This window comes from Mauremys mutica, chromosome 5 (assembly GCF_020497125.1).
Source record: "Mauremys mutica isolate MM-2020 ecotype Southern chromosome 5, ASM2049712v1, whole genome shotgun sequence".
In the NCBI taxonomy this organism is placed as follows: Eukaryota; Metazoa; Chordata; order Testudines; family Geoemydidae; genus Mauremys; species Mauremys mutica.
The window spans coordinates 141286429-141311518 of NC_059076.1; the positions used below are offsets into that span (position 1 = coordinate 141286429).

The window sequence follows — 25090 nt, forward strand, 5'->3', positions numbered from 1 at the left end:
GGGGAAAAGGGCCGGGTCCCACATTCGCCCCCTCACTGCTGCAAACGCAGGACTAGGGTTAAAAATCAGCCTTCTCAAAGAGATGAGATTGTGGGTTATTTACCTTCCCTCTCTCCCAGGAAGCTAGGGTACCATCTAATATGGGAATAGGGCCGGAGACACCCACATCTCGGTGGGATTAATGTCACGGCACTGCCATGAGAACCATGGGATGCTTCTGGGAATAGCGTGGAGATGGCTGATCACTACCGGGAGACTATCCCCTGCATGCTGCCATCTTCCAGGCGGGACACTGCAGAGCACCTGGCCTGGGTTTGGGTATTTGGGAGACTATGGGGGAAGCCAGATGTTTCCAAAGCTTATTGCTCACCCCGCCCGCTACTTGCCAAGAAATCCTGACTAACAAGCAGAGCATTGCTGACTTCACATGGGGACCCAGCTGCTGAGACATTTGCAAGCATCAGGTTTTACTCTCAAATGTCTGCATCGATTCTCTTTCTCTCTCTCTCGCTCTCACACACATACACACCCATCAGGAGGAAAGGAAATAAACACTTTTATACCGAAAATGATACAGGAAACCCTCATACAATTAACCCCCCAGGTTATGCAGACAGCAGAGTCGACACCAAACAACAACACAATCATCTAAACAGAGATTGGTAAATAAAACAATTAAAAAATCATCAACAATTGATTAAGTGCCAGCCACAGTCTGGAAAATTAGCACATTAGCCACCAGAGAACACCATGTTTTACAAGCCAGGACAACCTAACCCCTCGGCTCCAGCATCTGGTCTGCTATGCTCCATTGAAATAGCAATGGAACATCATGAGATGATAAGGTATACATATGGTTGCTACGGAGGTCCATATTGTACATAATGAGGTCCATATGATAGATATGGAGGTCCATATGGTAGATAAGTGGTGGGGGTCCCCTTGGCAGATGAAGAAGTACATACCCAGCTGGGTTTTGCACCCAAGCACCTGATACCTGGATATTGGTGGAGGTGACCAGCAGGCCTAGCAGCAAAGTGGATAATTTGTGGCCTGTATTTTCTCTCCCATGCTTTGCTTGGCATTCTGCTCTTTCAGCCTGCGTGATGCAGAGGTATCGACTGCCATGGCAGGGTGCACAAGATGGAGCAGAGATTAAAGATCAGAGGAGATTTTACCCCACCTCCTGTTGCCATCCATGCTCCTGTCCTTGCAGTTCTGTCAGCAACAGTGATGCAAGGAGAGGGTGCAGGAGGAGCAGACGGACTCTGGAGAGGCAAGGATCCTGATCAAGAATCCCTAGTTACAAAGACAAAGGGACCCGCACCCCTCGCCACACAGGAATATACAGGAAAGCAGCAAAGTTACTTCCCTTGCTCAGTTTAGTGTCGGCTTGACAGCCCTGGGGGCTGAAGACCCTAGCAGGTCTTCAGGGTACGGCAGGGCAAACTTCCCTGCACTGTCCAAGCCAGAACGGAGGTCTGGGGAATTCAGATTTCTTGGCTCAATCAGTCCGTGGTCTCTCTGAGGCTGCCAACGAGGAGCCCAGTTAATGCTGGTTGCCCTGGCCCTGATGGACCCCCTCCATTCAGAACTGGAGTGGGATCCTGAGGGTCCATTGATGTCAGTGGGAAGAGTCCCAATGACACCAGTGGGTGCCGGATCCGGGCCTGCTGGCACTGGGCGCTCATCAGATGGGAGCCACTTTCAGGCCCTACCAGTGAGCAGGATGGTTGCTAACCTGAGCGTTCCCATCAGCTGCTGCTTAATGGCATCCTTACGCTGCTCCTGCTGCATCGGCCCCAAAGCCGCCTCGGAGAAACACGGGGGCAGACTCTGCTCTCCCTGACCCTGCTGCAAACCAGGACTAACTCCCCAGAGATCAATGGGGCATTCTCCCTCCCAGGGGAGTCACTGGGGCTTGCGTGGGAATTTGGCAGCTCTCCGGGACCGCAGGAAGCTGAAGGCAAGTGTGTTGTGCCAAGCGATAGTGCAGGTAGGTCACTGACTATAGAGAAGAAAGCAGAGCGAGGCCTGAACCCAGCCTCTGACCCACACACCTCAGAATTTCAGGAGGTGTCAGTCTGAACCCACATGCGGGCTCCCGTTGGGCCAAAGTGCAGCTCTTTATCCAAACACCCTCCAGCTCTGACGTGTTCAGAATGCAGGGCCAGCTTCAGCAGCTCGGTCCCATCCCTGGCTAGAGGAGGGTCTATGGGCCAGATTCCCCACTGATGCAAGTAAGCATCGCTTCACTGACTGCAGTACAGCTACTCCCGTTTACACCAGCCGGGACCTGGCCCATTGCCCTCAGTACAGCTACTCCCATTTCCACCAGCCGGGGCCTGGCCCATTACCCTCAGTACAGCTACTCCCATTTACACCAGCCGGGGCCTGGCCCATTGCCCTCAGTACAGCTACTCCCATTTACACCAGCCGGGGCCTGGCCCATTGCCCTCAGTACAGCTACTCCCATTTACACCAGCCGGGGCCTGGCCCATTGCCCTCAGTACAGCTACTCCCATTTCCACCAGCCGGGACCTGGCCCAGTGCCCTCAGTACAGCTACTCCCGTTTACACCAGCCGGGACCTGGCCCAGTGCCCTCAGTACAGCTACTCCCATTTCCACCAGCCGGGACCTGGCCCATTGCCCTCAGTACAGCTACTCCCGTTTACACCAGCCGGGACCTGGCCCAGTGCCCTCAGTACAGCTACTCCCGTTTACACCAGCCGGGACCTGGCCCAGTGCCCTCAGTACAGCTACTCCCGTTTACACCAGCCGGGCCTGGCCCAGTGCCCTCAGTACAGCTACTCCCATTTCCACCAGCCGGGACCTGGCCCATTGCCCTCAGTACAGCTACTCCCATTTCCACCAGCCGGGACCTGGCCCATTGCCCTCAGTACAGCTACTCCCATTTCCACCAGCCGGGACCTGGCCCATTGCCCTCAGTACAGCTATTCCCGTTTACAGCAGGTGAGGGGCTGGCCCTGAGTTTGTAGCTTTCGTGTCTGAGAGCAGCCGCCAGCATCTCCCCAGCAGGGCGCTTCTCTGTGCCTGTGATTGGTCAGCCCTGCTATTGGTCAGTGTTGCTATTATCAGCCCTTGGCCCATGGCAGAGGGGGCTCCTTTTTAGTCAGACAGCCTTTGAACCCCACCCACGGGCTGCAGAACCCCAACCTGTTAGGAGCAGAGAGCCAGGAGCTGAGGGTCTTTTCATGCTTGTATCCAAATGGAGCCCAGTGTAAACTGATCAATGGGTAGAGGTGACTGATCTCCACAAGGCCTGATCCCAGAGGGCCTTACTCAGGGTGTGTCTACACAGCACCAGCTGGCATAGGCTAGCTTACCGGAGCTGGCTAGCGTGGGGAACAGCAGTGAAGACAGAGCGGGGAGGCGTCAGCATGGGTACTGCTGCCTGGCCCGGGGCCTGGCCACGCATTCTGCTCAGTAGCCTGTGCTGCGTTGGCTTCATGGCTACGTTACCGGTCCTAGCTGGATTCACGCTGGCTCAGGTAGGCTGCCCTGTGCCCAGCTTTTGCTGCGTAGACAGATCCTCAGCCTGCAGTGGGAGTTGTCCCTGAGTGAGGGCTCCAGGATCGCACCTATAGAAACGCATCCTTGGGAATGAGCCATTCCTTCCCCAGGCATCTCCAATCAGCTGTCACCCAAGAGCCACCAGATGGAACAAAAGTGGGGGGGGGCTCTTTAAAACAATTAACAAGCAAAGGGGTGGCCTGGTACTAAAGAATGGAAAGCAGAGGAGTCAATATTCTGAATGAAAGTCGCTGGATTTGGTTATAGATAGAAAACCTGGCGCTCGAAATACTGCCTCAGCCTGATCACCTTCAGGCACATTTGTGAGTGCACATTTGCACTAGCATTTCTTGCAAATGTATAAGTGCATGCACAACTGGGGGTCCATGTCCATAATTGCAATGAATGCAAAGCCGATTGAGTGCAGATGCATAAACTTGACTAACAAATGCATGCACAATCACCGGTGCACTTACACAATTACAGCACCCTCATGCACAATTGCAGGTGAACTTCTAGATGTGCATTTGCCACCTGTACTTGTGCATGTGCATTTTTCACTCTTGGATTCTAGGCCTTATTCTTTCCTCAGTTTTGCCCTTGGATTGTAAGAAACTGGGAGCCCTGTGTCATTATTCAAATCCAGACTCTACCTGGGACGGCTCAGTCTCTCCAAGCCCAGGAGGAGCCATGAGCAGTGGGAGAGGCACAGGAACGGCGGCTCTTACAGATGTGCCTGGGAGAGGTTCTGAGGGTGTGAGTCGCAGGGAAGGGCGCGGGAGGCAAACCGAGCCCCGCCTCATTTCTGTTTCTGCTCCACTTGCTGTAGGCGCCTTGTGAGGTCGTCAATCCGAACGTTCTTCAGGTGGAGCAGGTGTTCCAGCCGCCGCACCTTCATCTGCAGGATCTGAGCAAAGGGAAGCACACGCTGGCTGGGGTGATCGGCCTTTTTTTAAAGGGAAGGCCCCGAACCAAGCCCCTGGGCCTTGCAGGCTGGAGCCAGTTCTGAATTCTGCAGCTTGGGCCCGTCTCTGGCCATTTTCACACGTGTCCTCTTTCTCCTGTCTAGCTCTTAGTGAGGACTTTTCATCAGTAAAGCTCAAAGCACTTTGCAAAGGAGGCCAGTATCATGATCGGGACAGAGATTAGCTCAGGGTCACCCAGCAGGCCAGTGGCCAAACCAGGACTAGAACCCAGGGCGCCTGAGTCCTGCGCTCTACCCACTAGGCTACGCTGTTTGTCATGAAAAAGAACGCAACTTTTTTGTACATCTTGTGCTTTTTAAGCCAATGGCAAGCTCCTGAGGCCCAGCAGGATCTTTGGGGCTGGCAGTAACAACTGTGTCCTTTGGGGCTGGCACTGGCAGTAACGACTGTGGCCTTCTTTTACCCCTGTCAATCATGCAACCAGACCTTCGTTACCACGAGTCCCCAGTAAGTGACATAAGATTAGTAGGATCACGCAGCTCTCGGGTATCGGATACTGTCGTAATAACACTCGTTCTCACCACCTTCAAAGACCGCCATAAAACCCACCTTCTTCTGCAGAGCTTTGCGAGAATGACCCAGGCAGGACTCCACACTGTCTTCACCGCCTTGGGACCGTGCCATCACCTGGGGGCTTATGCTTGTATGAGCTGTCGGGGTCTGAACCTGACTGCAGGCTTCTGGGAGCTGCGGCTGTATCTCATATGTGAGTCGAGAGCCAGGCTGACCAGCAGGCCATGTGAATGCGCAGGGAGCCCTGCACATGAGCCATGGTGGGCTATGGCTTGCTGAAATCTTGGCCTTGTCTACACTAGGCTTATTGTCCTACCATTTCCCACCGTTGCAAGCCCCAGCAGAGCACTCCACGGGGCCCTACCCGCCCCAGCATTTTACCCACAGTGGGTCTGTCTCCACTGCAGTCCGCTAGCTTTGCTCTAGTTCGCTCACATACCGACAGCAGCCAAGCCCCAGAAGCACGGGTGTCGAGTGGCTGGCCTGCCCCAGAGCCCACGCTGCCGTTAGAACGGCCAGACGGGATCAGACCAAAGGTCCATCTAGCCCAGTGTCCTGTCTGCCGACAGTGGCCAGTGCCAGGTGCCCAGTGGGAATGGACAGAACAGGGAATCATCCAGTGATCCAGCCCCGGGCGCCCGTTCCCAGCTCCTGCCCTGGTTTCACTGCTGGTGGTACCCAAACTACATGGGCTGCAGTCACACATCTGAGTGAAGCGTGGACATACCCTGGGTGAGGATTCATGGTTCTTGAACCCAGACCTGTGGGACCCTGGGCAGGCGGCATCACCAGGCAGCCTGGGGTGCATGGACCATGGCTCTGCCTACATCCTGGAGACCAGTGACCACAGGAAGTGCTGCCCATGGCAGAAATGTCTGGCAGCTCCTCCCGTGAGCTCTCATTTGCCCAGACCTACTATTTAAGCATGGAGGGAGTAGCAGGAAGTTGTCTGTGCAACAAGGAGGTCTGACTTGCAGCTGAGATAGACCTGGCCTTGTTCCTGTCTCCTCGCCCTGACCTCTGGTTCATGGCTATTGATTCTGGCTTGACCTTTGGCTCCAGACCCCGGCTACCAACTCTGGGTCGACCCCTCAAGCCTGACGGCTTATGGCTCCAGCTGCTGAGCCTGGCCGCCCACACCCCGGTTCCTGGCACCCTGTGTCATCTACACTGCGTGAAGCTGATTGAGATGCTAGTAGCTGGTCTACACTAACGGCCCCACCATTGCGACTAGTGGAGCTGAGTTGGAGGCAGCAAAGATGGGGCAGTTCAGGAAAGCCAGGCTTGTGCAGTCACCTCCCTGCTTGCTGAGGACTCCCGTCCCATGGGCATCATGGGAGAAGTGGGTCTGAAGGAGGGGCGTGGACGAGGAGTGGGTATTCCCTGCCCAGAGGGTGGGGTGGGATGAGCCGTGGAGGTAGCTGTGGGCAAAGCCTGGCATACTTTCAGAGGATGCCCTGCCGTTCCCCAGACGGCACATGAACTGTCCTCACCTGGACTGTCTCTTGACAAGCCAGCAGAGCCTGCTCCCTCTCCGCTAACTGAATGCGAAAGCTGGCGTCTCCCGGTAGCGCCTGGGCATAGCCTTGCTGGCCCTTGTTCATCCTGGGGAAAGGAGTAAAAGCCAGTGTAGCGGGGTGACGACTCACCGGCGCGGTGCCTCCTGCTGGTCGGCCAGGGGATTAGCTCTTTCCAGCCAGGAGTGCTCTCTGCAGGCCGGTGTCCCGCCTGCCGCTGGCCCTGTGTCCATCCCGGACGCCAGTGCCCTTTCTCTCGGGGTTGTGCCCCCAGCAGTAACCCACAATCTGGGTCTCCCAGTGGGGAGCTGGAGCTGGTTCCCACCAGTTCGCGGGAACCGGTTGTTAAATTTAGAAGCCCTTTTAGAACCGGTTGTTCCACAAGGGACACAACTGGTTCGAAAAGGGATTTTAAATTTAACAAAAGCCCCAGCAGCTCCCTGCCCTTCCCCCAGCTCACCTCACTCCGCCTCTGCCTCCTCCCTCTCCCTGGCTTCCCGTGAATCAGCTGTTCGCGCGGGAAGCCTGGGAGGGCTGAGAAGGAAGCAGCGGCTTCCCGCAGGTGAACTGGGGCATGGGGGCGGGGGCGTGAGGAGGGCTCCAGGCACCGCACAGCTCCAGCCTGGCCCCCGACCCCGACCCCAGGCGGCACGGCTCCAGCCCGGGCCCGATCCCGACTGGCGCTTGTCCGGCCCCAGCCCCAACCGTGCGGCTCGGGCCCAGTGCGGTAAGGGGGCAGGGAGGGGGTGTTGGAAGAGGGCAGGGGAGTTGTGGGGGTGGATTAGTGTCGGGGCGGTCAGAGGGCAGGGAACAGGGGGACTGAATGGGGGCAAGGGTCCCGGGGGGGCAGTCAGGAAGGAGCAGGGGTCGGATGGGGTGGGGGGGGGCAGTCAAGGGTAGGGATTCCAGGGGCAGTCAGGGGACAGAGAGAAGGGGTGATTGGATGGAGCAGGGGTCCCGGGGGTCTATCAGGAACGAGAGGAGGGGTTGGATGGGGCGGCAGGGGACAGGGAAGGGGGGTGGATGGGGCAGGGGTCCCGGGGGGGGGAGCTGTCAAGGAACGTGGGGGGTTGGATGAAGCAGGAGTCCCGGGGGGGGGGCATGACCCCCTCATGGGGTTTGGGGGAGGGAACCGGTTGTTAATATTTTGGGAGCTCATCACTGGGGTCTCCCCACCCAGGGGAGCCCCAACCCTCTATCCCCACCTTGCCTCAGTGGCTACTGCCAGTCACCATCCAGCCCCCGCTCCCTGGGGCAGCCGGCAGCCTGTGAACCACTCATCATCGGTGGGGGGTTGGACCAGCCGCCTCCGCCTGGCTCTGGGCTGCCCCTCTGCAGCCCCAGTACCCCTGTGGGCCCTTAACTCGGCCTGCAACCTGGGGCTTTGCTCCCCAGCTCCCTCTGCCCTTCCCCAGCCCTGCTCCACCCTAGGTACCTTCCTCAGCTTCCCAGGCAGCCAGGCCCTCCTCTCTCAAGGGGCTAGAGGGTGTTTTCTGGCCTCTAGCCTGCAGCCCTCTTATAAGGGCCAGCTGGGCCCTGATTGCACTGGCCACAGCTGTGGCTGCTTCTCCAATCAGCCCAGCTTTCCCCAGTCACAGCCCTCTCCTGGGCTGCTTTAACCCCTTCAGGGCCGGAGACCACCCTGCTACACAGAGATATAAACCTAGGAGGAGACGAGATTTGCCCACACTGAGCTCCGTCAGATGGGGGAGGGTCCCCTATGGCAGGGGTGGGAGCCCCAACATGGGGCCATTTAGAACGAGGCTGGACGCAGCGCCGGTGACGGGACTGCCCTCCATCGGCCGCCCGCTGGACTAGATGGGCAGCGGTCTCTAAAGGGAAGCAGTGGATGTGCCATCGTCTGGGCGTTTCAAACGGACTGGAAGAAACAACGGGCCCCATCTCGCCTTCCGCGGGTCACACTCAGCCTTGGCATCAGAGCGCCCAGCTCCCACTGGCCCGAATGCACCGGGGCTGAGTGAATTGAGGAGCCTGATTCTCCCCTCCCGTGCGCTGATGTAAATCAGGAGGAACTCCAAAGCCATCAACAGGGTTACACCAGGTGAGGGGAGAGTCAGGCTTTGCCTCTCTCACTTACGTAAGCCACCCCGGGATAAACCCTGGCCCTCTGTTGTGAGGACCCAGAGCAGCTCAGCTTAGACGAGCCCCAGGGGCAGCAAGAGGCAGAAGGGGTGCAGGGGCGCTGAGCAGTGCTGGGGGGGTCCCGGCACACGCTAAGGGCCCAATCCTCAGCTGGGGTAATTCAGCCTCGCTTTGCGGATGATAGTGGAACTTCACTGACTTCCCCCCGCTGAGGGTCTGGGCCCGTGTGCAAATACGTGCTAAACGTATCATGGCGATTTCCTCTCTTTGCTCAGGGGGGCCTTTCACTCCATAAACCTCCTGCCCCAGCCAGGAGGGGTTTGCATTTCACTTGCCTTTGGGGAGTGTTGGATCGACAGCCCTGCAGAGCGGGGGCCTCCATTTCCCCACAGCAGTACAGCCCAGGGGGCAGAAGGGCCAGCCCCCCTCCCCGTGGAGAATTCCTTGGAGGGCTCCCAGCCAAGTAACCAGGAAGGGTCTGTAGTTCGAAAGGGTCAGGCCAGGCTCGTATCAGGAAACACCGTGGTCAGTTTGTGGGGCGATCCCGGGGCAGACTGTACCTTTCCGCTCGTGGGGACTGCTGCATGTAGAGCCCTGCGGCATTGGTCTTTGGCTTCGACGAATAGCCTGAGTAACACAAACCACGTCACGTTACAGCCGCACACCAAGCGGCAAGGGCCCAACTCTGCCCTCCGTTACCCCGGAGCCTCAGCAAGGGCAGAACTGGGGGGGGGGGGAAATCTGGCCTCTGGGAGCAGGTTCAGGTTAGATCTGCTGCCGGGAGCACGGAACTGACCCCACCGCAAGTCCCAGTGACTCCCCCAGGGAGCAGCAGAGAGAAGGTGACGCACACAGATGCTGGCGTAGTTTCCTTGTGGGCCAATCTCAAGTCGGGCTCTAGGAGCTCACAGGTATGGGCTGGGGGTCGTAAGGCTTCAGAGGGGCAGCTTTGAATTCCAGTGGGGCTAACAGGAAGGGTCTCACGCTCGAGCCCACTGGGGGAGATGGCACCTTGCTGGCACCGTCCATCTGAAAAGCTCATGTACGCCCAGTGCTGTCAGTCAGCATTGCCGTTATCCCTGCCTCACCGAGCACGTGGAGCGGGGAAGTGACTTGCCGCAGCAAGTCTGTGGCAAAGCTGGTACTAAACCCCAGATCTCCTGGTTTACAGCTTTGGTCTTTAACCCAAGTCCGTCCTTCCCTCTCCTGGTCCCCTTAGAAAACTCTCTGAGGACTTACAGACTCTGCGGATTCCTAAAGGCCGAGCAGCCGGTGAAGAAGCCAATTGACCTATGAAATCTCTGCAGGTATTTATAGAGCTGCAGCATCATAATATCTGGACTCTTCAGCAGCAGTAATTAATTGAGCTGGTCTTGGTTAAGGCACTGGGCTGGGACTCAGGAGATCCAGCTCAATTCTTGGCTCTGTCACAGGCCCTGTGTAAGTCACTCAGGCCCAGATCCTCCAAGGTATTTAGGCTTCTGACATCCATCAATTTCAGTAGACGTTAGGAGTCCCTCTGTGTGCATCAGCTTACAGGAGATAATCTTCCCATTCTCCCACTCCTCAGCTGTTGTGTTTGTGCACTGTGAGCTCTCTGAGTCGACACTACGTCTGTACAGCACCCAGCACAATGGGGCCTCAAACACCATCAGGCCCTCTAGGTGCTACTGTAATGCAAATCATGTATCTGGCTGACACCCCTGCAATGCAGGACAGTGCATCCTCATAGTACAGGTGGGAAACTGAGGCACGGGGAGACTGAGTGACTTGCCCAGGGTCACAGAGCTGTGTGGCAGGGCTGGAAGCCAGCTCCCCCAGAACACACATACTGCTCAGAGAGACTCCTGTCACCCCTACCTGTTTCCATATGGCCGTTCTCATGGAGTGCATAGCGTGTGCCCAGCTCCTGCACAGAGAATCAGAGAGAACACACGGTTCAAGTGAAAATGCCTCGCAATCCACTGTCAGCTTCCTCCCGAGAGAGGCCTGGCAAGACTTTCAGAGGCGGCGAGATGGCAATGACCAGGATGTTGCAGAGATGAGTGGGTCTGAGTGAAGGCAGAATCCAAGGTAGCACCCAGGAAACGACATGGGCGGAGCAGCTCTGATCCCGTCCAGTAAAGGGCAGTGGCGCCCCTCCCACCTCCAGCCAGTTCTTTGTACAATATCCAGTACAGGTGGGACTGGAACACTTTTGGGGGCGTTAGGCTGGAAGCCTTGCACTGCCCCATCAGTGGAAAAACAAACAAGTCCTTTACGAAAGACATTGAGGATGGGGGTCCCTATAACCAGAGCCGCGTGGGGTTTCACAGGTCAGATGGGGCCATTATGACTATTGAGTCTGAGCCAGGGGAAAGGTCCGAACCCAGTGATTCCTGCATCAAGCCCAGCCCTTCTGCTGCAGCTATAGCCCAACATGGGGAAGGACGTCCAGCGGGATTTAAGGCCCCCGCCCCGCGTGATGGGGAACCCAGCACGTCACTAGGGTAGGTTGCGCCAGCAGTTAGTTAGCCTCGTCTTTTACAAACTGGACACCTTCTGTCTACAGTCCTATGGCACCTTATAGACTAACAGACCTTTTGGAGCATGAGCTTTCGTGGGTGAATCCCCACTTTGTCAAATACCCACGAAAGCTCATGCTCCAATACGTCTGTTAGTCTATAAGGTGCCACAGGGCTCCTTGCTGCTTTTACAGATCCAGACTAACATGGCTACCCCCTGATACTTGACACCTTATGTCTAGCTTCAGCTGCCAACCACGAGGGCTCGTTCTGCTAGATGAGAGCCCTCTGCGATCAGAAACCGCTTCCCCGGGAAGGGCCTTGCAGGGTTTTGTACAGTTAACTAGAGCTACTGATCAGAGAAATCTGGTCATCAATTGAAATCCCCCCCCCACACTCACCTTTTTAAAGTCTAATAAAAATATGTCTGGTCTAGTCTCAGTATGGTTGCTAGGACCCCGGTGTCCACATTTCCAAACCGCCATCCCCACAGGCACAAATCGGCCACCTCACTGCCAGTCTCAGCAGAGAGGAGATAGACTGAATGGGCCCTGGAGACAACACTGTCCTCAGCCCGGGGGGTGGGCCCCTCTAATGCCTGAGCTGTAGCCAGCAGCGCTCACTCGCTGGGGCTGTCAAACTCGCACTGGAGAGGGGACGAACCGCAGTTGCTGTGATGATAAGACACTAAGTCTATGTGCCTGATAACAGAGTGTGGCTGTGCGGTGAGGGAGGAAGCGGGCAGCCGCAGAGATGCTGCAGTCCGGACAAGCGGTGAGAGAGTTGTCACCTCTGAAACACCAGTGAGTGGAGCTGCCAAGGCAGGGCTATCGCATAATGCCTGGTGTATTAGCCCTGCACATGGAGCACATCTCACAGCTCTGGCTATGTGTTACATGCAGGAGGGGCTGACGCTCAGCCATAGTCTGCTCCACCCTAGTCTCTACACCCCAGGAGGGACCGGACCAAGTTACATCGGAGCAACTTCACTGGCTTCAGCAGAGTTGCTCTGGGTTTCCATGGGCGTGACGGAGAAGAGAGTCTGGCCCACTCTGTATACTGGTGTCTGCCCTACGGCCCATGAGTAAGACCCATCTCTCTCCAGTGCCCCTTCATTAACCCTTCATTAGCCTTTGCCACTCAGTTTCCTCCTTCCTGTGTATCTATCTCAACAGCAGATGTAGCAGCTAAATTGTCAGCTCCATAGCATAACCCTGATGCCCTCTGCTGACTCTCGGAGGGATAACAGGCATGTTGACAAGACCTGCCTCTCACCCTATCCCCAGTCTGGGAGGGTCGGCTGGGGCGCTCTGTTCCTAGCCCTGGCAGCTGGGCTTTCTCTCGACCCTAGTGGTCCGAGTCCGATTACCACACTGCCTGGAGTGCGGCTTGTGTTCTGCTTTTGATCGATGGTTATTTCTATTTGATTTCTATCACTCGCTTGCCACAGCACATTTCTGGTGGCAGCCATAACTGTTTTATTTGCTGCCATGCCCTGTGAGCTGCTCAGAATAACAACAATTGTGCACTTGTTCAATGCCTTCTAGCTGAGGATCTCAAAGCCCTGTACATACACGTGATGGGGTGTATAAACCACACACAGGTAGACAAAGGGTTAACAGGTAGACAAATGGGAGCTGGTGGGTCCAATTAGCTCTCCCGTTTCCACCTGAGGGAGAGGGGGTTCGGCATAATTCTTAATCATAGAATATCAGGGTTGGAAGGGACCTCAGGAGGTATCTAGTCCAACCCCCTGCTCAAAGCAGGACCAATCCCCAACTAAATCATCCCAGCCAGGGCTTTGTCAAGCCAGGCCTTAAAAACCTCTAAGACCCAGCTGATTCCCCCAGGGAAGGAGCTCAGAGTAGGGGAAGAAAAGAGCCAGAAAGGGGGAGACATGGGAGTGACAGACCCAGGAGCAAAGGGGTCCCTGCTGCCCGGGAAAGGAGCCATGGGGAAGCTATAGCAGTGGAGCCCTGTGGTGGGCCCTGCAATAGGGAGGTTGCCCTGTACATCAGCGTATGTGACTGGGCTGGCGGGCTGAGTGACTAGGACCAGACCATCCCAAGGCCTGAATGGCCATCAGATGGAGAAGGGGAAGGTCTTGCAATGCCAGGAACAGCCACAGGGGGACGTGCTGGCTGGTGAGTCACTATTCTGCACTAAATAAATGAATGAACCCCCACCCACACACTGGGAGGGTCTAGCAGGCCCATTTTGAAAATGGGGAAACTGAGGCACACAGAGATGATGTGACTCACCCAAGGCCACACAGCACATCTGTGAGAGTCAGGAATAGAATTCATGCCTCACAGTCCCTACACTTCCTGCACTTTAACCATGCTCCTTCTGAATGCAGTTTAATGGCTCCGGGTTTGTAAATTACACCTACTTGTCACAGCCGTAGGCCGAGCTCCAAAGTGCTTCCCCAGCATTTGCTCCCAAGGGAGTTTGCCCGAGCAAGGACCTCAGCACATGGCCCATATATACAACAGGATCCTACACAATGTTTGACCATCTGAGCCGCCCGCCGTCCCTCGAGCACCGCTGACCTGATATGTGCCAGATGCCACCTTGCTCTGCTTCTGCTTCTCCTCGATTTTCTGCTGCAGTGGGAGCAGCATCAGCTCCACCACACCAGGCGTGCACTGTACGATCTTCCGGATCATGTCTTCCGGGATGGAGAAATTCAGCTTGTTCAGCACCTTCCTGCAAGGGCACAAACCGCCCCACAGTGGGGGAATGGTCAAACCACAGTATGGGCACTCGCTCCGCAGAACTGGCTGGAATTCCTATAATAGTCTCGTGTGGAAGCATCGCTCCTGGACTAAGGGGGCCTGATCCTCAGCCGGGGTATGTGGGTGTAGCTCCCTCAAAGGCAATGTAGCGACACTGATTTACCCCAGCGAAGGATCATGCTCAGCATGCAGAGGAAAGCTGCACAGGACTTGGAGAGAGGTCAGAGAGGTATGAAGTCCAAGCCACTGTTTGGCGTTGGCAGAGGGTGTGAGAGCGGAGAAGCTGCATGGTATTGGCAGGTGGGTGTGAGGTCGGAAAGATGCAGAGGAGTGGGAAAATAACAAGGAAACTGAATCACTGTTTTCCCTACGCATCCCCAGCTCCATGGCCTGACCGCCCCCGTACCGTGCTACCTGAGGGGCGCTGGGCGCATGTTTACCTGTTGAGATGGCCCCAGTTGGAGAGTTTCTGTTGCGTTGAATTAGCTGGGACATAATTGTGCATTTCCACCATTTTGGGAAAGTAAAATTTCACCACTTCTGCTGCTAGAACTGCATAGGAAAGAAGAAGAGGAATCAGTGACAATGCCGTGCTCGGAGAGGTCAGACTGAGCATCATGCCATGATCTGCATAATGAAAACAACGAGATGCCTTTAGATATATATCTGGATGCTCTGGAAAGATACAGTATAAACCACAGCCAGGACTAGTTATTGTCTCTCAGAGATTCCAGATCTAAGCTGATCAATTCACAAGTGAAAAAGAAGGGCTCCTTACCTCATAGCAACTGGGATTCTACTTGTCCAAGTGGATCCCACTCTGGAGCAGACCAGCCCCATGCAGGCAGTGCACCCAGTGGTAGATTAGCCACTGGGCCAATGGGGCCTGTGCCCAGGGGCCCCAGCCTACAGGGGGTGCTGGAAAAAATCTGCCGCCAGATTTTTGCAGGGGCAGAAAGGAGCAAACGGGTTGTGGGCTGCACTGGGGGGGTGGAATGGGGCGGGACTATGGGTGGAACAGGGGTGAGGCTGTGGGGGGGAAGAGGCAGAATGGGGTGGGGCCATGGGCGGGGCTGCAGATGGAAGGGGCAAAACAGGAGGACTGCAAGCAGAAGGGGTGGGGTGGGGCCACTCACTTGCTCTGGCCCAGGGCCCCAGGAAACCTTAATCCTCCTCTGAGTGCACACGTGGGACTCGTGCACTTCAGAAGTGGGAGCCACTTGGACAAATACACAAGGAAGAATTCATCTCTTCTAACCAGCAACCCTGCAAACTTGCCCTGGGATCAGAGAGGCACCCAGGTTATTTCCCTTTCATGCATCATCTGCAGTAGTAAACAGTGTTACCAACCCCACACAGTCAGACCCAGAAAAAATTGTGAGATTGGCTTTAAAAAAAATCACAAGATTTTAAAAATTAATAAATGTTGGCTCTTTATTTGCCTTGGGTTGTTGTTTTTTTTTGCTTTTTTTGAGCCTTTAAAACTCATGTTTTCAAACTTTTTTCTGTAATCAAGAGAGCTAGAGACCGACTTTCCTATTTTTGAAATGGAAGCTGAAGTTCTCACATAGTCAGCTGACTTCAGCCACTGGGACTTTAAGGAAAACATGAAATATGAGAGTTGCAATAAGTGTGCAAAAGTTGGCAACACCACCTGGTTCTGCTGGCCAAAATTTACCTGTAGTAACACCCGTGCAGCCCCTCTCTTTAGGTATTGTGGGCAGCTGGCATACATTGACACTGCTGTCCCTTATAGCAAGGATTTGGCCAGATGGTTCCAGGATGGGGGGCAGAGAGGAGACTTAAATCCACCTTTGCAAATAATCCTGAGTTGTGCTGTGCGCAGTTTGGACACAGAGACTAGGAATTTGTCCGCAGTCTCTCACTCGCGCACCTCTTTCTTATTAACCCTAGAGCAATGTTATTTTAATTTAGTTTTCCTCTCTGTGAATATTGCTTGATTTTTTAAACAAACAAACAAACAGAAACTTGTTTTTTAACCAGAGGGTGAAACTGACATTTACCAACCAGTGCAAACCTTATGCACTCCTCCCGCATGTCCCCCAACCACATCTATCTGCAAATGATAGAGGAGCCCTGTCTGTGGTGTTCAGAGCTGGATCCAAACTCTCCCAAAGTTCACTGCATCCCAAGGGTGGATGTGGCCAGTTATAGAAAGAGGGGTCAGCTGTCAAGATCAGAATTGTGTCTAGACTCCCCCAGAACACTGGCTATTTGGATTCAGGATCCCAGGTCGGTCCCATTACAGAGAGAGAACTCAAACAGCGGAGTCTGGATCCAGGTCTGGACTCCGCCAGAGCTCAGGGTATTTCAATCCAGGATCCTAGGTCTGTCCCATTGCATTTAGGGCTCAAGCCATCCAGTCTGGATCTGGGTCTGGGCTCTCCCTGAGCTCAGGGTATTTCAATCCAGGATCCTAGGTCTGTCCCATTGCATTCAGGGCTCAAGCCATGCAGTCTGGATCTGGGTCTGGGCTCTCCCTGAGCTCAGGGTATTAGGATCTGGGATCCCAGGTCTGTCCCATTGCATTCAGAGCTCAAGCCATGCAGTCTGGATCTGGGTCTGGGCTCTCCCTGAGCTCAGGGTATTAGGATCTGGGATCCCAGGTCTGTCCCATTGCATTCAGAGCTCAAGCCATCCAGTCTGGATCTGGGTCTGGGCTCTCCCTGAGCTCAGGGTATTTGATCGGGATCCATTCCTGGGTCACTCCTAGGCCTCAAGCTGTGGGGTCTGGATCCCAGCCAGACCGCGGCCAGCTCCAGGAGTTCGGGATCTGGCTCCCCCAACCTCCGTCGCTGAAGTCCCGGGCGATGTTCTTCTTGGGGCGGGACAGGGGGACGGCATCCACCCAGCTGTAGAGCTCCTGCAGGCTCTCCTCGTCCAGCTCCCCGCTCGCCATCTGCTCGGCCGCCAGCCGGGCCCAGGCCAGGCCTCTACACGCCCACGCCTGCGGGGCACGGCCAAGCTCGCCCCGGGCTCGGCCTGCCTGCAGGGCTGGAGGCAGCCATATTGTTTTCATAGAACCATGGCAACGGCCAGCTAGACGGGGACACGCAAGGCATTCTGGGAGGTGTAGTCCTTTGCATCCTGAAGAGGCTGGGGGGCAACTGTTGCCAGGCAACGAGCTCGCCTAGCAACACAGCAGCGAGCCTGGGAGGCGTCTTAAAGGGGCGCAGCATGCGAGCAGCACGGAAAGGTGCAGCCCATAACCGGGGCCCGTGTCTGGGGGATGAATTAATATTATTAATTGCACCCCGGCAGCACCGCCAATTGCTACCGCCAGCCGCCCACGATCAGTGGTTCTGCTCGGAGCCCCAGCTCCGGCGTGAGCCGGGAATCGCCACGGTCCTTGAGCAAAGAGGCTGGGCTGGGATGCGCGACGGGCCGGGGCCTAGTGGTTCAGGGCCTGGAAACTCCCCGGGACAACGCTGCCATCCACAACGGGCCAGGCTCGCCTTGTGCCTCTGGCCCGGTGGCTGTTCCAGTGTGATGAACGCACAGCATCGCTGGGGGGGACACTGCAGCCTCACAGCCCTGGTCCTGGTCCCCCCGCCCCAGTCGCTCTTTCGTTAGCGATCCACCGCGGAACAGCTTCACCAGGAGAGAGTGCGAGAGCCCCGCATCAGAATAGCTCAGGGGTTGGCGCACTGGCCTGAAAGGCAAGGGACCCCTCTTCAAACCCTTTCTCCCGGCTGGCAGAGAGAGGGGAAATTGAACCTGGGTCTCCTGCATCCCAGCTGAGCGCTCTAACTGCTGGGCTAAAAGGGAGGGTGAGCAGATGTCTCATTTTTATAAGGACAGTCCCGATTTTTGGGACTTTTTCTTATATAGGTGCCTGTTACCCCCCACCCCCTGTCCTGTTTTTTCACAGTTGCTATCTGGCCACCCTACTAAAAGATATAATATTGGCACCTCCCTCATCTCCTCCTCTGCCCAGATTTGAATGTGACTTGATGCCTCTGAGCACGGACCAGGTCTGCATGTGACTGACCTGGGCACTCGAATGTCTGTCTTTCTCTGATTCCTAGGTTGCTCTGGAGCGCCCGTGGGAGATAGGGGGCCCACCCAATGCCTGGTGGGAGGCAGCAGAACTCATGCCCAACGTCAGAAACAGGTGTGGTGGGAACTCTGAAAACCTAGGCACCGAGTGAATTTAGGCACCCTTGGGGTTTGACAAGAGTTTTGTGGATCACAATGGAGCCAAAACTGGGACTTAGGTGCCTCAGGCCAGGGTTTAGGCACCTAAGTACATTTGTGGATCCCACCCTGTATCTAGCCCTGTTGGTTGTGGACAAACACTTTACAATGTGAGCTCTAAAGTCTCCGAACGTATCGCAAATAAAAAGGCCCCACACGTATTATTTTTAATCTCTCATGATTTTTGAGCGCTTAGGGTTAGCAGTACTGCAGCTCTAGTCTCTGGCTGATCAGGGGCCCCTTGTGCTGGGCACTGGACATACACCTGGTGAGAGACAGCCCCTGTCCTGAAGAATTTAGTCTAACTGATTATTATTTCTAGCTACAAGGTGCTACCGCCATCCCTGATTGCAAAGCCCATAGCTACCAGGCTCTGATGTATGTGGCTGTTAATTGTCAGCTTGGCTGCTGAGAGTGTGTGAAGAAGCAGAATCAAAAACAGGAGGTTTTAAATTAATAGTAAAATGTTTGGTTAGCTGGTCATTCCCTCCTTCCCCCACTGATATGCCTCTCTGCTGTTCTGGCTGAGAATGGGAGCAAGGTAGCTGATATAAATGATCTTCTCTTACTATTTCTGGGGTCATGCAGAAGCAGGAAGTACCTGAAATCCTACAGAGACTGGATTACAGTCCATTTAACCTGGTCATCTGTCTGCTGCCTCAGTTTCCCTCTTAGGCTCCCCATATATGCCTGATGACCCAATTTGCTACTGCAATATATGTAATAATAAAGGTAGCTTGTGCCCCCAAATGAGGTTTGTGTCTGTAAAGCTATAATCCATCTTGACTTGTTACAATCCAGATGTAAAGTTAACTGGGTTCTGCTATTGAAAAAAGGGCTTTTTCTCCAAGCCCAATATTAACAGAAATGCTGCCCTTTCTCTCAAAGTCCTTGAGAACAAGTGTTGTGTTTGGATGGACACATTCCCCCTAAAGTGTTTGCAACCCAAAGAGCTATTTATAGGTATGTCTATGCTAGTTATCACTCTCATGTCTGAACTCCTCACAAATATTAATGCAGTTATCTCTGCACCACCACTGTGAAGTAGAGAACCAGCATTATCTCCATTTTACAGAGGCTCACGCTCAGAGAGATCAAGTGACCTTTCCCAGAGTCACCTAGGGAGTCCAGAGAGAACAGTGTTTCTGATTCTCAGTTTTGCTTCTGAACTATCAGATTAACTTTGGGCTGATCCAGGAACAGTGAAGCTGATCCCAGACTGACCAGAAACAAAGTGAAACTAACTGGAGTTTCTCTTCCTTGCCCCAATCGGAGAGGATTTTTACAAGAAACAAACAGCACAAAAGCAGGTGCTGCTATTCATTTCTTTAATACGTTTAATTTCAGGGCCAATTTTGCAGAGCACAAATTCCAGAAGTAGTCGCACAGTCCTTGCAGTTTATAACCTAAATGATGTTTAAAGGCATATTTGATTTTTTTAAAAATACAAATTGATTTTAATAAAATAAATAACAACACAGGTAAGGCCATTCAATTTTTAAAATGCCAGTATTAACCTGGAAATTCACCTCAAAGTAGGGCTGCCACCCTCCTGGTTTCGCTGGGAGTCTCCTGGAATCGGGCTCTATCTCCCAGAGGCTACTGAAGCCAAACCGAGAGATTTTAGGCCACTAAAAGTCCGCCGGCGCAGCGGGGCTAAGGCAGGCTCCCTGCTTGCTCTGACCCAGCGCCATACCTGGAAGTGTCCCCTGGCTGGAGGCCACACCCCTCACCCACTCCTGCAAGCCAACTCCCTGCCCCAGCCCTGAGCCCCCTGCCAGAGCCAGCACCCCAAAGCCCCTCCCACACCCCAACCCCCTGCGCCAGCCCAGAGCCTCCTCCTGCACCCAAACTCCCTCCCATAGGTCACACCCCTCACCCCCTCCCACACCCCAACCCCCTGCCCCAGCCCTGAGCCCCCTCCCAGAGCCAGCACCCCAAAGCCCCTCCCACACCCCAACCCCCTGCGCCAGCCCAGAGCCTCCTCCTGCACCCAAACTCCCTCCCATGACCCCCTGCCCCAGCCCTGAGCCCCCTGCCAGAGCCAGCACCCCAAAGCCCCTCCCACACCCCAACCCCCTGCGCCAGCCCAGAGCCTCCTCCTGCACCCAAACTCCCTCCCATAGCTCGCACCCCTCACCCCCTCCCACACCCCAACCCCCTGCACCAGCCCTGAGCCCCCTGCCAGAGCCAGCACCCCAAAGCCCCTCCCACACCCCAACCCCCTGCGCCAGCCCAGAGCCTCCTCCTGCACCCAAACTCCCTCCCATAGCTCGCACCCCTCACCCCGTCCCACACCCCAACCCCCTGCCCCAGCCCTGAGCCCCCTCCCAGAGCCAGCACCCCAAAGCCCCTCCCACACCCCATCCCGCTGCGCCAGCCCAGAGCCTCCTCCTGCACCCAAACTCCCTCCCATAGCTCGCACCCTCACCTCCCACACCCCAAGCTCGCACCCCTCACCCCGTCCCACACCCCAACCCCCTGCGCCAGCCCTGAGCCCCTCCCAGAGCCAGCACCCCACCGCCCCTCCCCCACCCCACCCCCCTGCGCCAGCCCAGAGCCTCCTCCTGCACCCAAACTCCCTCCCATAGCTCGCACCCCTCACCCCCTCCCACACCCCAACCCCCTGCACCAGCCCTGAGCCCCCTGCCAGAGCCAGCACCCCAAAGCCCCTCCCACACCCCAACCCCCTGCGCCAGCCCAGAGCCTCCTCCTGCACCCAAACTCCCTAACAGAGCTCGCACCCCTCACCCCGTCCCACACCCCAACCCCCTGCACCAGCCCTGAGCCCCCTCCAGCACACTCCCTCACAGAGCTTGCACCCCGCACTGCCTCCTGCACCCCAGCCCCCTGAGCCTGAGCTCAGAGCTCCCTCCCATACTCCGAACCCCTCAGCCCCAGCCCCGAGCCCACGCCCCCTCCATCACCCCAACTCCCTGCTCCAGCCTGGTGAAAGTGAGGAGGAGAGCGAGTGACAGAGGGAGGGGGGATGGAGTGAGTGGGGCGTGGCCTCAGAGAAGGGGCGGGTCTCAATAAAGGGGCGGGGCATGGGTGTTTGAGTTTGTGTGATTAGACAGTTGGCAACCCTACCTCAAAGCCCCAATGCTGCAGTCACTTATGTGCTTAATTTTACTTACACAAGTAACCACAATGACTCACATGGGTAAAGTTAATCAGGTCCCTAGGTCTTTGCAGAATCAGGGCTTGTATATGCAAAAACACAGCACGGCAGGCGGGTACTAACAAACTTTGGTGCTTTCGTAGTTACCTTGCTGTTAAATAAAGCTCTGAAATCTTTCAGAGCACCACTAGAGGGTAATACAAGATCCCTCAATTTCCTCTCCCAGGGGAAGTAATAATTCTGCTGGAATCTGCTGCTGCTTGGTAATACTGGTAAAACTGGACAGGTTTTTGCTTTGCAAAGGACCGAGGCAGAGAGTGAAAAACATGTTCCCAGAGTCTGACCCTATAGCGTGCTCTGTAGATGCTATTTTTGCTATTGGATTTAGGCAACTTCACTGTACCTTTGTTCCCTCATTTGGAAAAAAAAGGGGGATGATGAATGCTTTGAGACCCACCGATGAAAAGTTCTGTGTATGATCATTCTCGAGGTCATGTGTGGTGGGGTGTTAAAAACGGGGTTAAAATGATGGTCTGTCACTATACATGTCAGAGGGATTTCCTGGTCCAGCTTGTTCCAGGCTAAGGGACTCTATAGAGAAGTGTGGGATCTGGGCCTAGCAGCAGTCAGTTCTGCAGACAGGCAGTAAGGTGAGGTGAGTAGTGCCTCTCTGGTTGGAGAGCAGCCTGCTTTTTCTCCCTCTGTTTTTGATTCTGGTGTGTTACTGTTCTGAATTCTAAAGAATAAAGTCCTGTTATGTTCCAGCTTTCCAGTGAGCCTACTGGTGGTTTTAGCTAACTTCTCTGCTTGTATGTCATCAACATAACAATGTAGGGCCTGGTAATGCAGACTGGGACAAGAGACCTGAGTTCTAGTCCCAACTCTGACCTGCTTGAACAGATCATTCAGTGCCTCAGTTTTCCCATCTGTAAAAAAGGCATAATGACATCGCCCTGCCCTTTGCAAAGTACTTAGAGAACTTTGGGCAGAGAGAGTAAGAGTAAAATTTCCAAAGTGACAGTTTACATTTTCAAAAGTGATTCAGCCATGAGACTCCGGCTTCTAGGGCCCAGATACTCAGTGGTATGTAGGTGCCTAAATGTCTTTGTGGAGCTGGGCCCAAAGTGTCTACCCCACCTCTCAAAATGAGCCTTAGGTTCCTAGTCACTCAGGCCTGGTCTACACTGAAAACTTATCTTGACGTAGCTCCAGCACTCAGGAGTGTGTAAAATCCATACGGCGATTTAGCTACGCTGCACTAACACCCAGGGCAGAGGCAGCGGGAAGAATTCTTCTGTCCATCTAGCTACCATTGGCTGCGGAGGTGGAGTTCCTGTCAATTGCTGTAATCGGCACCTACACTGCGGGGTTATAGCCGCATGGCGCGATACCCCAGCAGTGTAGATAAGGCCTCGGGTACTTCTGAAAACTTTACCCTCAGGGACGTACCCAAGGTCACACATGGGAAGTCTAGCTGAGCCAGGGATTATTGCAGTATAGTCACCAGACTGCTCCTCCCCGTGCAGGGGCACCAGACAGCACAGCCTGTGTTAGTCCAGCTGGGAGCAAGAAAACCACCGCGTCCGTCTATCCCCTGCAGCCTCAAGAAAGAATCCCCCTTTATACTCAGCCCAGCCCAGGCCTGTCTCTCCCCTACCAAGCCAGATGCTACAGTCTCGAAAGAGCTACAACAGAGCAGTATTTGTAGCTGGCAAGGACCAGCTTTCCCTGCAGTATGTGTCTTCTTAGGCTGAGAAGACCCCATGTGGGTTAACGAATTTCAAATGCAAATATTCAAGTCTACCCTTCAATGCCTGCCTGGCCAGATCCTCCCAGCCAGCTGACCCACTCTTGCCTTTGTCTCCTGGACAACTCCCCACACTCTGACAAAACTCTCCCATCCCCAGAGGCACCACAGAGCCAACGGGTAGCAATGCCCATCTGCCCTCCTTGAGAAGTCACTGTCAGGCGAGAAAAGCAGCTGGGGGGGCCACCCTGAAATGAGCCGGGTGCTCGAGAGGGAGTGGAGATGGCGGGGAAAGAGAGGCTGTTGCTTAATCGTTAGAGGATGAAGATGGGAATTCCTTGCTTTATAAGCAGCATAGTGCATGACAGCGCCCATAAGAGAAGCCACCTGCATTCACATCCCATAGGCAGCAAACTAACCTCTCAGCCTTCTCTTCAAAGTGATTTACAAGGGGAAATCAATTGGAGCTTCTGCCCTATTTTGCTTCCTTGGAATGGCTAACGAAGGTCTGGAAGGGTTTTTTTTTCCCTATTTGTTTTTTTACTGTAAAAATATCAGGAATAATAAGCCTGGTCTTCCGTTTGTGTTGTGAGTGGACTGTTTAGATGACTCAGAAATATGGCTTGGGACCTGTCTTTGCCTTTAATACAAGTGATATGAATGCTGAATTTTTAACAAAGAGAGCTTTTCTCCCAGCTGTTTGTTATACATTTGCGTTAGTATGACCCAAGTAAATAGTGTCTGAGTAAAAACCCCTCCCCCTCTCAGTTAACCAGGCTTCACTTCCTTGTGGTGTGTGGGCTCAAAAATCTGTTGGTTCTCCAGTCATCCATCCAGGGGTACAGAAAGTGTGAAATTCAAATTTAAAAAATGATCAGAAAAACAGTGTTTCTTGCCTTCCTTCCTAATATATAATAAAGCAGCAAAAAAGGATACCTCCCCCCACACCCCGATTTCTCTCCTCCCAAACTCTGCTTTTTGGCCTTAAAGTCTGCACTCCCAGCTTCTGCCTCACACAAGACCTTTACAGAGATGCTAGAAACGCTCCCAGTCTCAGAATGGAAAACAGACTAAGGGCTTGTCTACACAGAAAGGTTGCAGCAGTTTAGTTAAAGTGCTGCAAATCCCTTAGTGCATGCTCTTATTTTGCTTTGAGTAGCTCATTTTGGTCTAGCTTAAACCTGTTCCTAATCTATTTAAGATAACTGAAGTAACCCATGTGTAAACTGAAATAGGCACGTCCACACGGCCTTTTGCCCTGATATAACGAAGTAGGTTTAAAATCATGCCTTCAGCATTGGCAACAGCAAGCTCTAAAGCGGATAGTGAGGTTTTAAATCACCCTCTCTGGAACATGGAGCTTAGACCTGCTTTCCTGGCTTTGACAGATGCTGCCAAATATCCCCGGTCATGAGCAAAAGCAGTTTGAAGGAGGTCAGTACCATCTTTGTTTTACAGATGGGGGAAACTGAGGCAGAGAGAGAAGAAGTGACTTATCCATGGCCAAACAGTGAGTCTGTGGCAGCATCCTGATTCCTTCTCAAAGCACTAAACCTCCTGGACGACAGGTATGGATGGTGCACGCAAGGCAAAGGGAAGGTGGGGCACCTAACACAGCCTAAGCTGACCCCTGCAGTCAGGAAGTAACTCTTGGAGGTCTGAGTTTATGAGGCAGCCTTTGTAGGGGGCAGGTCCTTTTATTAGGCAGGAAGAAGGGAAAAAACCCATTATTGTTAGGTCATGCTGCAGCATGACAGCGCCAGATCACAGCTAACACACAGCAAGGGGCTTTTGGTAGCTGAATTAAACCTGAAACCGTAGCTGTGCCCCTGCCAGATTTACAGGACACATGCACGGAAATTGGGACTTACCGGGAAAAAACACCCGTCCTCTAAACACGAAGCCATCCCAGCTTGGGCGGGTACAACGAAGCAGGGTCAGGCTTAGCAAGCACTCAGCTGGGGAACTGCCAAGGAAAAACTAGGTGGTGCAGGAACAAGGAGATAAGTGGCCCCCTTCCCTCTGTCCGTGCTCTGTCACGGTGGTCAGGGATGCTGAGTCAGTGCTAGCCGGAGCTGTGCTGCTGGCCATGCAGGTTGTTAGGGGAG

At 54.4% G+C, this 25090-nt stretch overlaps 1 protein-coding gene and 1 long non-coding RNA gene across 2 annotated transcripts; one reads left to right on the forward strand and one right to left on the reverse strand.

The window, feature by feature from the left end:
• Positions 1 to 532: 532 nt before the first annotated feature.
• SPEF1 (sperm flagellar 1) lies at positions 533 to 16958 on the reverse strand. The gene is made up of 7 exons (XM_045019788.1): positions 16705 to 16958; positions 14337 to 14448; positions 13711 to 13867; positions 10515 to 10563; positions 9215 to 9281; positions 6528 to 6639; positions 533 to 4442 (listed from the first exon to the last, which is right to left on the reverse strand). Exons 1-7 carry the CDS (start codon positions 16934 to 16936, stop codon positions 4335 to 4337), a joined length of 837 nt encoding a protein of 278 aa, XP_044875723.1. The 5' UTR covers positions 16937 to 16958; the 3' UTR covers positions 533 to 4334.
• Positions 16959 to 17003: 45 nt separating this feature from the next.
• LOC123370692 lies at positions 17004 to 24486 on the forward strand. The gene is made up of 3 exons (XR_006579509.1): positions 17004 to 17113; positions 17946 to 18031; positions 24371 to 24486. It is a non-coding gene; the product is annotated as an uncharacterized LOC123370692 (long non-coding RNA).
• The last annotated feature ends 604 nt before the right edge of the window (positions 24487 to 25090 follow it).